The 15,754-nt window shown below is 38.7% G+C and overlaps 1 protein-coding gene across 2 annotated transcripts in view; it reads right to left on the bottom strand.

Moving 5' to 3' along the window:
* The window catches only part of LOC110195628 (contactin-4), a 1,139,396-nt gene that overhangs the window by 156,061 nt on the left and 967,581 nt on the right, over positions 1-15,754 (bottom strand). For both annotated transcript variants that reach the window (XM_020968471.2, XM_020968474.2), the window contains one exon: positions 383-533. In XM_020968471.2, coding sequence (XP_020824130.1) covers positions 383-533 — 151 coding nt within the window. The remainder of the gene's footprint in view (positions 1-382; positions 534-15,754) is intronic.

The following is a 15,754-nucleotide window of genomic DNA, read 5'->3' as shown; positions in this document are numbered from 1 at the left end:
AAGTTTAAGAAGCCCTGCTCTAGAGTAAATGCTATCAATCCGAGGTCTGGAGACCCTCATGGGATTCTTGGAGAGATTTTAGGGTCTCTGTGAACTTGAATGGGAAAAAGTCATCTGTATTTCTCTTGTAAATAATATATATTTTATTATATAAATTTAAAAACATTCTGAGAAGGAGTTGATAGGCTTGGATTGACTTACAAAAGGACTTATGAGACACAAAAAATGTTAAGAAACCAACTTCTCAAGTCAGTTTTACCAACGTGCTCTTTTGTTTCAAACATCTGTTACTACAGTTGGTGGCTTCATTTGAACCAGGAAGCTTTTCATTTCCAACTAAGCTTTTGTTTTCAAAGCATATAAAAGAAAGAGTGACTCTTACCGTTCATTTTCTCTTACGATCTCCTTCCCTTTTTTCCAAGTATAGACAGGCCGAGGGGAAGCCTTTGGTTTACACTCAATGACAACTTCGCCTCCCACTTTAACAAGGGTCATCCTTTTCAAAAGGGTTCTGGAGAAGTCTGGACCCAAAGCTGAAAAAGAATATAGCAACTTAGTTGAGGAGGAATCTGATGGTGACAAAATGGGCAACAAAATCAGATAAACTTTGACTTTTATTTATATATCTTTCATTGCCTTGACTATCAGAAGTTGGACATCTTTATCACTGATGGAATTAGGGCTTTTATTTTAAGAGAAGAAAAAAAAATGGCCATGTCTTTAGAACGGATGGTATTGGGAAAAATGTTTGGATGACTGACTCATTTATTTTTATCTGGAAGACTCAAGTCATACAAGCACTGATGATGTTAGAAAGGTGGCTTGGCATAGTATATGGTAGTCACAGGGTCATAGATATAGAGCTGGGAAGGATCTCAGGGGCCATGTGGTTGAACCCCTTCAATTTATAGTGAAGGACTGACACCCAGGGAGGCCAAGTGACTGGCCAAGGATATACAAGTCAGTATTAAAAGGAGGCTTAGAACACAAGTCCTCTGACTCCAGAGGCAATACTTTTCCCTTGTATCATGAGATAGAGTGGTAGGTAGTTTTAAATTCAGGGATATCCAGGTTCAAATTCTGCCTCCAAACACACTGGCTAACTCACTTAATTGTTTAATATCCCAGGTAACTCTCTAAGACAGTGAATTACAGCTGAGTCATTGACTTGCATAAATAGAGGCCATTTTGACACTGGGAGTTCCCTACAATTTCTTTTTTCTTCTCTTTTTTTTAAATTTTGGACTCAAACACCAAAACTCAAATACACAATAGAGAAAAGAAAAAGAAACATATCATAAACTTAAATACTGAAACAAATTCAAAGAAAAAAAAAGCATGTCGTGCACAGCAGAAGATAAGAGAGGATCAAAATACATAGCAATAAATTTCCATATCAATCAAGAAAGTCTGTACTACTCATTATATTGAGAGCTGTCCAGCTTTGCTTCCTTGTTTTTTTTGTTCTCTGCTATGCACTTTTTACTTTGTTCTTTTTTCCTCCTATCCCCTCCCCACTACATTTAAGTGTGGATATATATTTTTTTTCCTCTTCGTTTCCTATCCTTTCTGACTCCTCTACTTTACTTCTATGTGCTACCTTGTCCTCCTATTACTTAGCCTAGCCCCCTCCAAGGATCCCTCCCCTATCCTCCCATTCCCATTGATCTAAACACCCTTCTATACCCTCTTCCCCTTTAACCTATTCCTTCACCCTCCTCTCTGGAGATCCCTTCCTTGTCTTCTCCTTCTGCCCTATCGCCTTACGGTTTCATTTTTTCTGAATTTAAAAGACTTTCATACTCTGCTAGATATATATGTATTATTCCCTCTTAAACCCATTCCCAATGAAAGTAGGTTACCACAACTACCAGTCCACGCCCCCCCACCTAATTCCTCCGTATCAATTCTTCCTTTTGTACTTCATCTGTATGAAATAATTACTCTTTTTGTCTGTTCCTAAATGGTTTTACTTGTTAAACTCATATCATACTCAGGTCTACCCCAATCTTTCTTATGAACTACCCAATTACTACTAATAATCTTAGACATACGTTTTACATTTTACATATATAAAAAGTCAATGGTCTGTCCTGTAATCAGTCTTTGGTATGTGTCAAATCTTCTATTAAGTTCAGGTTATTTTTTTTTTTAGGCAATTGGGGTTAGGTGACTTGCCCAGGGTCACACAGCTAGTAAGTGTCAAGTGTTTGGTCCAAGGCCAGTCCAATGTCCTCCTGACTTCAGGACTGGTGCTCTGTCCACTGAGCCACCTAGCTGCTCCCTTTTTTTTTTTTTAAAACAAAGTCTTGAAAATCTGACAGTTGATCAAATGTACTTTTTTTTTTATTCAGGATTATGCTTAACTTTGCTGGGTACATTTTCAGCTAGAGCCCCAGTACTTTTGTTCTTTGATATTTACTGTTCCAAGACCTGCAGTCCTTTAGGGCCTCTGTGGCTAGGTCTTGTGTGATTTTAATTGTTGCACCATTATAGATTTTTTTTTCTTGTTGATTTTAATATTTTATCCTTGAGCTGGGATGTGGATTTGGAATTTGACTGTAATATTCCTGTGAATTTTCCTCATAAAATCTCTTGTGATGGATGATGGCTGGATTTTTTCTATTTCTACTCTGCCCACCCCCCTTATTCTAATGCTTCAGGACAATTTTCTTTAATTATTTCTTGTATTATTGCATCAAAATTCTTTTTTTGATCATAGCTTTCAGGTAGTCAGATTATTCTTATGTGTTCTCTTCTTGATCCGTTCTCCAAATCAGTTGTTTTTCTTATGAGATGTTTCAGAACATTCTCTTCTATTGTTTTCATTCTTTATAATATGTTTTACTGTTTCTTGGTCTCATAACTTCACTGGCTTCCCCTTGCCCAATTCTAATTTTCAAGGAGTCATTTTCTTCCTTAAGATTCTGGATCTCCTTTTCTAATTGGTTGACTTTCTTTTCACAATCTTGTTTTTCTTGCATTATTCTTATTTATTTTTTTCTTTATTTTTTTCTCCACCCGTCTCATTTGATTTTTACATTCTTTTTAAAGTTCTTCTATGAATTCTTTTTGGTCAATGGGTGACCATTTGATGTTACTCTTTGGGGTAGAAGAGGGTTTCTTTGCTTCAATATCATTCTCTGAAGATGAACCCCTATCTTCTCTATTCCCATAATAAGTTTCTATGGTTGGATTCTTTATCCTTTGCCTGTGCATTTTTTGTAGTAATAGCTTAATTTTTGTAATCACCTCTAGCCCTGGGGTGTGGGGGATGGTACCTCTTGCCCCAGATCTTCAGTCCTCTCCTCTAGCCTGGAACGAAAGCCAAACCTCCAGCTTCCTGAAAGTGCCCACAGCCAGGGAGGGGCCTTCTGCCCCATTGCTTCTTCACTCACTGGGCCTGTGCTGGTCTCCTCTCACCTCTGTCATTCCCCATAGCACAGCTGGGTCTGGCGTTCCTTGTCAGCAGGGGCTCCCTTGATCTCTGCTGCCTCAGATGCCCAACTCTCCTCACTATCCTGGGGGTAAAAATTCCTGTGCCTGGGGGAGGCAGCCTCCCAAACCAGTTAACCCCAGCGCTTGCCTTTGTTGTTAACACAGACCCCAAACTGGAGGTGTTTAATCTACACCAGGACCAAACCTCATCTTGGGACTTTTCTTCTGATCTTCTCGAATTGTTCCAGGAAGACCCCTGTTGTGCCCCTATTCTTACTTATTTTTACCTGAACTTTGTTCAGTCTAAGGTGCTATTTTATCTCTTTTGTGGGGGAAAATCTTGAGAGCTTGGAATTTTCTGACCTACTCTACCATCTTTCCAGAATCCTTTCTCCCTACACTTTTATAAGCATTATCTCCTACCAAAACAAACAAATTAGCTTATGCTCTAGCAAGAATTTCCTAAAATATATCATAAAGTACCATTCCTTTCCTTTTGATGAAGAAATAAGAATATATATATATATTTTTATCGTCTCCAGACACAAGTGGTTGCTTAACTTGCTTGTTAGGGGGAAAAAAAATCTGATTTCTCCATTTTGCCTGTATAGACATTTAAAGGTCACTCAGAAATACCACTGATAAATAATTTTCTCCATAAAGGAATGGAGGCATAGGATAACTGGATCCTCCAAAAGCAAGATAATGAACATCCTTTTGGGGAACCTCTCTTCTCTTTAGCGTAACATATGCTTGTTAGAATCTCTAGTGTAACAATGATTAAACTTGGGAACCTTATCAAACCTTAGCTTCTTAGTGGGACTTCAATAAGGCAATACCCACCAGGATAAAGGTTTGGTAATAGGGAATTCTCAGGTTGTGTGAGTATGTGATTGAATGGCAGACAGCTTTCTAATTTGGATTCATGTTAAAAGCGATCAAAAGGTACATAACCTTTGACATAGAAATCTCATATCTGGGCCTAAATCCCAAACAGGTCAAGGATACAAAGAAAGACCACATATACACCAAAATATTCATTCATTAAAAACACTTTTTTTTGATAGTAGTATCAAAGAATTGGTGGCAAAGTTATCATCATAACAGCCAGCACTTATATCACTCTTTACAAAGGTTTGCAAAGTATTTTAACACAGATTATCTGATTTGATCTTCACAACAACATTAAAGAAGGACTTGCTAGCAAAAGTAACTGGGATTAAGTGACTTGCCCAGGTCACTTAGCTACTAAGTATCAGAGGCAGGATGTGAACTAAAATCTATAGTTGTATTTACCATGCCACCTAGCTAGTTGGCTATTATATTGGAAAATAGCTAAACCAGGGACAAAGAAACTGTGGCCTTTAGGCCACATGTGGCCCTCTAGGTCCTCAAGTGTACCCTTTGACTGAATCCAAGTTCTACAGAACAAATTCTTTTATTTATTTATAAAGGGATTTGTTCTGTGAAGTTCAGATTCAGTCAAAGGGCCACCCTTGAGGACCTAGAGGGCCATATATGGCCTGAGGCTGCAGGCTCCCCACTCCTGGGCTAAACCAACTAAGGACAGGTATTTAATGGAATATTATTGCCATAAGAAATGAAAAAAGAAAAAAAGAAAAGAAAAATTCAGAATCACATGAGAAGAAATGTGAACTGATATAGCATATGAAGTGAGCAAGCCTCAGAAATAATCTACATAATGATTATGACAATGTAAATGGAAAGAACAATAAAATGAAACTGAACACTGTGTAATCATAATCACCAGGGCTGGCCTTGGAGGAGAGATGGGAAAAATATACGTCCTAGACTTCCTAGGAGAAGTGGGGGACTGATTGTCAGAATTACAGAATTGAAGAGTTGGGAGACACCTCTATCACCATCTAGTACAGAGATTTCCATTAAGCCATACCCAACAAGTGTTCATCTAATCTTTGCTTCAAGACCTCCAAGGAGGGAGATCTCATCACCCCTCAAGGCACTCATTCCTATTTTGAACCGCTCTAGTTGTTAAGAAGTTTTTCCTGACATCAAACTGAAATTTTCTTTGAAACTTCCACCTATTACTTTGGGTTCTGTTTTCTGGGGTTAAACAGAAAAAGTCTCAATCCTCTTCCATACAACAGACCTTCATATAGTTGAACACAGACATAACATGCCTCTTGAATTTTTTCTTCTCCAGGGTAAGTATATCCAGTTCCTTCAACCAGTCCTCATATGACATGGACTAAAGGCATTTTATCATCCTGGTTGCCCTCTTCTGAATATTCTCTACCTTTCCAACATCCTTCTTGAACCTCAGCACAATATTCCGGATGAGTTCTGAGAATAGAGCACAATAGACCAGCACCTCCATTTTCCTAGAAGTTACACCTATCTTAATGCAGACCAAGATTACATTAGCTGTTTGGCCTGTCACATGACAAAGTTCACTAAAAGTCCCATATCTTTTTCAGAATAACTGAAATTTAACTATGCCTCCCCTATGTAGTATTTGTGAAGCTGTTCATTTCTTTCTTTTTCTTTTTCTGTAGCCAATTGTAAGCCTTTTGAACTCATCTTGCTAGATTCAACCCCATACTCTAAGCTTGTCAAGTTTGGGATAGTGCCTCTAACATCCGATGTGTTAGCTATCCCTTCCAGCTTTGTGTCATCTGCAAATATTTGCTAAGTGTTACATCTCTACCTTTATCCAAGTCATCGACAAAATATGTTAAACAGCTCAGGGTCAAGGACAGATAGATCCCTGGTGTACTCTACTGGAGATCTGCTGCCATGGTGACCTTGAACCATTAACAGCTACTGTCTGAATCTGATCATCTAACCAGTTATGGAGTCATTTAAGTCAGATACTCTCAATCTGGAGCAGGTGGACCTCCAAAGAATCCATGAATAAATTTCTGGGCCCTTGGGAACTTAGAACTGGAAAAAATATATCATTTTTAGCACTAACCTCTGACTATAAAATCAGCATTTACTTCACTCATGAACATAGGCAACAAAAACTCATTCTGAGAAGAATCCATTGTCTTTACCAGACTGCCAGAGGAATCTGGGACACAAAAAGGTTAAAAACCTTTCATCTCATCTAGTTCCTGTGTCTTTATTCCCCACTCCTGCCCCTCCCCCAAATATTATGAGTTACTTTCTTAAAAGTTTTTCTAGGACCTAGGTCACAGGTTCACCACCCCTGATCTAGTTAAACTATATTCACAATATTACCTTCACCTGCTGGTGTCACAACTCTGTCAAATAAATGAAATGAGATGAGTTCACCATGACATGTTCTTGATACAGCCAGGTTGGCTTTTTGTAGACACTTTTTCCCTTTCCAGATGTTCACCAGCCATCTCTTTAATGAACTGTTCTGACATTATCAAAAGAGCTGAAGTCAAGCTCACTCATTAAGTGACTGGAGCTATGGAATGCTCCACATACTATCAGATATGAACCACACGTCTGTTGGTTTCGAAGAATTTGTTCTCTATTTTATAGCCTTTATTATATGGGAAGGCTCATTGGGTAGTGAATGATGGGGAGAGTATGTTATGAAATGAAATTCACACACAATACAACAACACAACCCTAACAAAAAAGAGACATCTTCCTGTTAACAATAGGGAAACTGGGGTTTTATTGCTCTTGTCCTTGAGTAAGATGGGACAATGTGTGTATTTCAAAACTGATGGGTGATAGTCTTGACATTGAAGGAATGTGGTAGACTACAAACATTTTACATGTAGGAGTCAGATGACCAAAACAGACCAAAGTAGGAAGTTGAAGCAAAGGGTAGGCCATTACACATTCTGCTACTCTTTCTATCTCCATCTTCTCTATGGTAACATTATAAAATGAACAAGGGGAATTCTATGATCTTTAATTCAGTGCTAATTCAAAAGGTTAGGGAGTGTGTGTGTGTGTGTGTGTGTGTGTGTGTGTGTGTGTATATGTGTGTCTCTGTGAACCCTTAGCTTACACTTGTGTGTGCTCTTGCCCAGGCTACATAATAAAAGAATAAAAATAAGAGAAGAGACAGCCACGAGCTCTAAAACCTGCCACCTCCACTCTGTCCATCATCCCCATCTCCTCTTCTCCTCCTCTCCTCCACCCTAGGTTTGGATAGGTGAGCTTTTATTTTATCTTTCTTGGACCTAGGCCTCCTCAACTTCTTGGTTATCAGTCAAGTTAATTCAAAGTCAACAAGCATTATTAATCATCCACTATGTGCCAGGCACTGTGTTAAAAGCCTCAAATCATGCAGGGTTACTGCTTACTACTTACTACTGCTTAAGTAGTATCTTACTACTCTATCTTGCTTCCCAGCCCACCATTTGAATGCAAGCATCTTGAGGTCAGGGGCTGTTTTGATTGTTTATATTTGTAACTTCAATGCTTAACATAGTGCTTCACACAAAATAATTGTTTAGGGGATGTTCTCTCTCTTTCTGTCCCTCCCTCTCTCTCTCTCTCTCTCTCTCTCTCTCTCTCTCTCTCTCTCTCTCTCTCTCATCAAGTTGCTTCTTATAGCAACATATCCTTGTGCTTTTTATTTTTTTTTTTAATCAAATAGTATTTGGGGGGTTGGAGGCTCAGAGGATAGAGTGTCTGGCTTGGAGTCTAGAAGATCTGAGTTCAAATGTGGCCTTAGATATTCACTAGCTGTGTGACCTTGGGCAAGTTACTTAATTTCTGTTTGTCTAATCTACTGGAGAAGGAAGTGGCAAATCACTCCACTATCTTTACCAAGAAATCCTCATACAGGGTCATGAAGAATGAGATACAACTGAACAATTTGGGGCTATACGGTAATTCCTTGGTCATCTCTAACCCTGTGACTAGTTTGAGGTCTTCAAAAACATGAAGTATATCCCACTTCCTTGGCAAAATACACTTATGCCATTTCCCCCCCCCCATAGACCTTTCTATTCTTTTTCACTCTCTCTCACTTTTGCTCCATAGTTGGCCTGGGGCTTTGAGGCATTTCCTTGGGCTTGGTATCTGCCCATTGAGACGTATCTCTTTATATTCTTGCTATATAAATGGATTTTGAAGATTTCTGTATTAACATTTAATTCCCCAAGCAAGAATGGTATTTTGTTTGATTGCCTTCGAGCTACAATTTCCCCAAAGTAGTCAACACATACTGTATTTTAGTCCTCTGTGCTTGATAAATACACTCCCAGTTTCCAAGAAGAAATCTCTGTGTGTAATATATTGAAGTATAATTTACCAAAGCCCACTGCTCTCCATATCTTAAAGATTCCTGAGTTTACAAGACTAATTCTGTGGGAAAATTGGAGAAGTCTTGTTAACAATTTCAGTAGAAAATGAAGAAATAGAATAGTGTTCAAAAGATGGACATTCAAGGGCCCTCTGTGGGAAAAGATTCTGGATTGGATAAACTAATTTCTTGGTGGAGGTGGATATCACATGCTATCTCTAGGGTTCATTTTCTTGTATTTCAGAACTATAAATTTTGGCAGTTTGTACCAATACGCTTCAAAGATTGGAAACTCCCTTGAATGTGAAACAAAGAAAAATATACATTACAATAGTCTGGAACTCAAAAACAAAAAGTTGAAAACAAACACAAGCAATAGAAAGTGACTTTACTAGATATGATTTAAATCTTTATAGAATTCCTTTACCATAGAGGTGAGTCACATAATCCTTTCCTGCATCAGTTTTTCTTCTATCTGTAAAAATGAGGCTAGATTAGATAATCTCTCAGGTCCCTTTAATGGCCAGCATTTAATAATAATAGCTAGCATTTATATTGTACTTTAAAGTTTGCAAAGTACTTTATTATCTCATTTTATCTTCACAACAACTCTGGGAGGAAGGAGCTATTATTATCACCATTTTACAGATGAGGAAACCAAGTCAAATAGAGGTTAATGACCCATGGTCGTGCAGCTAGTGTCTAAGGCCAAATGTGAACTCAGATCTTTCTGGATCCAGGTGTATTATTTTATCTTTTGTGCCACCATGCTGCCCCTTTTAGCTCTAAATTTATGAAAGACAGGATTCTCATTAAATCTGGATGATAAGAAAAGTCAATGTGTATATACCACATGAAGGTTTTCAAACATATGCATGTAGATATGCAAGCAGGAGCGCGCACGCATGCACACACACACACACACACACACACACACACACACACACACACACAAGCATTAGCACAAATCGTCCCAAGGCAGTGACTCCTCTAGGATCCTGAGTTTGAAAGAGTCAATGACAATTCTAAAAGGCCTTCATTTACAATTCAGAAGTATTCCAACCACTAGCTTATTCAATGTAAATGTAGTTAATGGGAGAGAAAGAATTAATCAATCAATATGTCTGTGTTAAGCACCTCCCAGATACCAGGGCATCACTTCACCTGCACAGTAATGAGTTATAGCCTGCTGAACTTCTGCATAATAAGCATACCAGTAGTCTACCAATATCTCATTGATACTTCAATGGAATTACGATCTCACTGATGGAAGCACTCTGTTGGGTGGTTCAAATCTAGAGTCATCCGCACCTTCCTGTCTTTTGGGTCTCTTGTTCATTGTCCAAAAATCCAACACGCTGGGACTTTTCCCTCCAGATTCTTATATTGCATGAATACCAGTGGGGCCAGAGGCTGATGTCAGCTATCCCTTATTTTTCACTCCATTTAAAGGTAAGAGAGTAGGGAAGGCGAAGGAATAGCATTTGTAGAGTCTATTATGTGCCATGTTCTATGGTAAGTGTTTTTTTACAGATATTATCTCACTTAATATTCACAACCTGAGAAGTAGGTGCTATTATTATCCCCATTTTATAGTTGAGGAAACTGAGGCAAACAGAGGTTTAGTAACTTGCCCAGAGTTACAAAGTTAATAAGTGTCTAAGACCAAATCTACAATTGTTGACTTCAGGCCCAGAGCTCTAGCCATTATATGACTAGCTATCTCACTGTATGACAATAAGCAGCAAATTTTCAAATTGGGGCAAGACATTGGTAGAAGGATTGTAGGACATCATTTCATTAAAGAGAGAAAGAGACCAGAAAAACTGGTCCCATGAGTGGGATGCTGTTGAGGTTTAGGGCTGCTTGGACCCCAAAATAGAGAGGCAGGTTCTGCCTCAAAAGAATTTGACCCACGCCTTCTTTCAGTCAAAGACAAGGTTTATTAGAACACGGATCAAGGTGTGATTGGCCAGACGCTTGAGGAATCTGAGTATTTGTATCGCTAATGCAAGCGGGCCAGATTGAATCTGAGGACCTTAATGGAGGCCAAGATGGATCTTATATACAGAAAGACTATGGGAGGGATCTCTGAGTGACCAAGTAGTCTGGGGTGACTGGGAGGTAACAGCGAACCCCAGAGACCGGGCCCACACGGCCAAGGGAGAATGGAGTCTAGATAGAATTAAGGGTGGGAAGTGGCCTGGGTGGATGGGGAGGTAACAAGGAATGAAGGTTGGGCTGGGTCAGAGGTAACAGAATTGGGAGAATGGGTGGAGCCACAATGAAAGGTCAGCTGAGAGGATTACTGGGATGATGCCTCAGGTAAATGCCTGAGACTGACTATGTGGGAAAAGGAGAAAACTCAAGAAAGTTTGGAAGGGGTGTGTTTTCAGGGCGTATACCCTGTCAACACCAGAAGTCTGCTGAGTAAAGCAGGGGGTAGGAGGAGAAAGAAGACATATACCTCATGGCTTCATATTTAAACCAATTATTCTTACTAATTGGGAGCTAAACTCATTTGTTTTAACCTGCTGAAGAAATACAAGCATTGTTTACACCCTCTACATTTCTACACAGTGGGGTAAAGTTCCAGTTGTTCTCCCTTGGGTACAATTCTGGCTTACCTGACTGACCTGCCTCCTTTTCCTAATATACATTTCACCAAAGATATCTTTCACTTTATTGTTCTTGTTCAATTCTTTGTGGTAACATATTACAGTCTACATTCATTAAAATGATCAGAAGCAGTGATCTGAGAAAAGCTTTTAATGCAGTCCTCAAGCACTTATTTTTATTTAATTAAAGTTTGCTATATAAACTAAGCTATGCTTCGCCACACTTTGATGTTAATTACTCTAAGTGGCCAACAGGGGGACTCTTGAAGATAAGTGTTCTGTGAATCAGCAATGATTTCCATGAGGCATAAGACTTTACCAATAGTTACGTTAACTCCTAAGCCTAATCTAGAAAAGTAGCCCTAATTGGGGAGCATACAAGTGTGACATTTGTCTCTAGTTATTAACAGCAGATTAGTTATAGCACAAATCACTCCACCCCTCTGGGATTCAGACGCCTCCTTTCTAAAATGAGGTGGTTAGACTAAATGACCTTGAAGGTCCCTTCTGGCTTAAAATCTATGGTGCTGTTCTAGTCTATAGAAACATCATTGGCAAGAGAGTTGATAGTTACTGTGTAAGATAGCCTTTTAAAAGTTCAGTATTTCATAAGGCTATTATCTCACATTTTATCTCATTATACAATAAAAATAAAACCTATAGTGCATTCATTCAAAACTTTTGTCTGTCAGTGAAATGATGTTAGTATAGGTATAATAGGTATAGAGAACCAGATGCATTTCTTGACTCATTGTGCATGCAACTAGTTGAATGGACACCGAGTATGAGTTTCTTCATATATAGTTACAGCTCATTGAAAGAGATGGCCCATTTGTTATTTGTGATAATATGTATGAGTTTGGACTGAAGTTCACCTTTACACAAGATTGCTCTCAACAAAACCACTAAGAAGTTGGAGAAATTTGTCCTTGGTAAGTTTCCATCTCCATTTTGAGTATTCTTCTCTTCCTTCCCAGTGCCTGTGTTCCCATTGGGCTCCTACCACACAGCTACTGGGCCTCACTTTCAGCTAGCTGCCATCATTCCTTATAATATGTTTGCATGTATTCCAAGCTATATTTGAGGCATCTTCATTGGGAATTTTTATTTTTTAAATTTTGCAAAGTTGCATTGGTACTCCTCCCCTTGGCATTGAACCCTCCCTTAAAACAGTTCAGCAAATACAACTAACACAGCGACCAAGTTTGACAATGTATGAAACATTCTGCCTCTGTGGTGCCCCACCTCTCTACCAAGAAGAAACATTCCACTCTGTTCTAATATTGTTGTAATAGAACACATAATACTGATCACTGCAAATACTCAGAGTTCAGTTTCCTTAGTGGTCTTTTCATTTGCATTGTTAGAGTTACTGTACCTTACTCTTCTGGGTGTGATTACCTCATTCTATTTCAGTTCTTACAAATCCTCCTTATATTCTCTGAATCTCTTATATTCATTATTTCTTCCTTCACACATCATATTGATATATTACAGCTTGTGTAGCCATTCCCCCAATCAATGGGGACCCCATCATAGCCAGTTCTTTGCTACCCCCCAAAAAAAAGTTTGCTCTCAATATTTTGGTATGTACAGGGCTTTCTATTAACCTTTTACATCTTCCTGGGTATGTGCCCAGTAGTGAGACTTCTGGGTTTATAATAGATAAACTTCAAGGATCTCAAGTAATGAATATCTAATGGTGGAATTTCAGTTAGCATGCAAGCAAGGAAATTCTGTGGGCTTTCTTAGCACTCTGCCAATACCATCAGATTTACCTCTTTTTGTGCTTACAAAAAAGTGATCAGTTGCAAAGATTTACCTTTTTCCATCTTTTCCAATGAAATCTCAAGAAAGTGAAATATCTCAATGGACTAGATCCCAGAACCCAGACTTCTAAAGAGACAAGGGGGTCTACTGGGTAGCATTGGCATTGGGATTACTTCTTGCATTCCCCTAAGTTTGATAATTTGGGGATGTAGCTATCCAGAGAGAGAATTCTCAGGCAATACTGACTTCCTGAAGCACAATTTCTTTATAGCAAATTCTGCTTTCATGCCCCTAAGATGAATAATAACTCATATTTGTTTACTGTGATCAGGGAGAAGAGGAAAGAAGAAAGCCACATGGCCCATCAAGGAAGCCAAGTGATTGAGGAAAGTGGTAATGATGAACATGAAGGTGATGGCAACAACATTCCATGTTTAGGAATAAGTGGCCCAAAAGTTATCTGGGGCTGTGAGGCAGGGCACTACTGGTGGACTCCCTTTTCAAGACCACATGGTATGACAAACACAGTTATAAGACCTCTACTAGAGGCTTTTCATCACCCAAGAGTACCTTCCTTTATAGCTACCAAGTGGTCAGGGCTCTATCCATCTTCAGGTATACTTACCTAAAGATTTGGTGGCAACATTGACCACTGTTGATCAAAGCCTAAGAATTCAAGTTTGCCCATTCTTTTCATTCTTCAGCATAATTAGTATCTCCAGGTGTGATACTTGCTCTAATTCCCAGTTTCTAATTTGAAGCCTACTTGAATTTAGCCTCCTACATTTTCTGGTAATGTGGGCACTTAACTGGAAGGCTTCTAGAAGCTGGAGAAGGCAAGTTGCCCTCTTGCTGGAGGCTGACCACACTTCAAATGATTTGAATTTTTCATAATCCAACTCAACTGGGTAGTAAAAAAAAAATCAACCTCCCTTGTAGATAAGCACTTAACGAAGTCTGCATAAATAACTGAGTTCCATCTGAATGTTTTTGTAACTTGGAAACCAACCATCTGGATTAATGCCAAACTAACCAGATAATTGTTCTAGTTTGCACCTCATTTTAATTGTATCATCCATTACTTTATGGTATTTTGAATGTCTACTCCAGGGTCAGATGACTGCCACAAAACTGCCTGGGCAATTCCCATTATGAGAGACCATTAAGCAGGGCTTCTTGAGGGTGTGGACAGTAGATACTACTGTTTCCATATCTCCTTTGGACATAGCACGGCACCCCATAAACTCATACTCTGGGCTAAAACCTACCTGTTCTCTAGGGCTTGGATATGTATCCAATAGAGAAAAATAAACAATCAATTCTCAAACCCTAGTTACAGCCAACAAAGTACCACTGATTTCTACCTCTTTTACTAATGGGCAAGCCTGATCTAAACCACTGACCTAAAGGTGAAAATATCTGCATTCCATTTGCAGATCTAATTCAGTCTAGCATCCGGGTTAATTATTTAGGAGATAAGCAGTTGCAATCCATCAAACATAGATATGTCACATGCACATTAAATACCTAGACTGAATGCATAAAACACGATTAAGATAAAAGCTTATTAAGTTTATGCATCCTAATCATTGCATTTCTTATTTATGACTTGGGGGATTCCTCCCCACCCCTAGAGTTAGAGGAAATTTTCTTTATGCCTCTGGAGGATCCAGAAGTATGATCAATATCAGAGGCCAACATTACCTTTTAAAACATTAAACTTTTTTCCCCCTTTGGTCAATATGAAAGCTGCCTCATTTGTGACTTATACAGGTAGTCACCACTTACTGGGTTCACTCCTGAGAAATACACCATCCTGACTTTTACTCCTTGAAAAATACTGGCAGGGAGGATGTATATACATGTGATATCGAATACAATTGTACTATAATCCTATCCAAACAAAACCAGCATTTGTGAACTTTCCCAAAGTTAAACATACTTGTTAAAATTTGGGGGGATTAGATATTATGATTTTAGATATTCAAATATTCTTTTTAATTTACTAATGCTTTTGCTATTTGGGAGAGGGGACTCAGAATTAAAACAGAATATAATGCCAAATCTCTTATTCTTAGCCTGGCATGGGAAACATTCTTTGCATTCCAGAACCTAGCTCCAAAACTAATTTTCCAATTTTATGTTCCACCCTTCGCTCCAGCTAGAGTAATCTATTCATTACCCACTAATTAAGGTCTGATTTTATATTAAACCACTACCTCTTGAGTGATTATTATTTGTGGGGTAATGAACTTGACATTCTAACCTGAGTGCCTTCAGTCTTCTTCTCTTCCAATTCTCTTCCAATTCCATCCTTCAAGGCCTACCCTCCCTTCTACGAAGTCCTCCTTGACCACCGTAGTGCACATTAATCTATCTCTCCTTAGAATTCCTATATCTCTTCCTATCATTCCTTTGGCACTTGGCACATTGCCTTTTGCTGTTTGCTAACTTCACATTAGACAAATTCAGTGAATGTTTATTGAGTGTTGTTGCTGTACAGGGTACTGGGTTAAGTACTAGGTATTAAAAAAATGAATCATAGCATCACAGAATTTAGAGATGGAAAGGATTTTAGAGATCATCAATGACCAATCCTGATTGGTCACAAAGGAACAAATTGGAGCCCAGGAATGTCAAGCAACTCACTCAATGTTACACAAGTAATAGATATCACAAATCCAGTACTGTTTCCAAAAAGAAG

The sequence above is a fragment of the Phascolarctos cinereus genome, unplaced genomic scaffold (assembly GCF_003287225.1).
Source record: "Phascolarctos cinereus isolate Bilbo 61053 unplaced genomic scaffold, phaCin_HiC Scaffold_4;HRSCAF=312, whole genome shotgun sequence".
Lineage (NCBI taxonomy): Eukaryota > Metazoa > Chordata > Mammalia > Diprotodontia > Phascolarctidae > Phascolarctos > Phascolarctos cinereus.
This window is presented reverse-complemented; position numbering and strand designations above follow the sequence as displayed.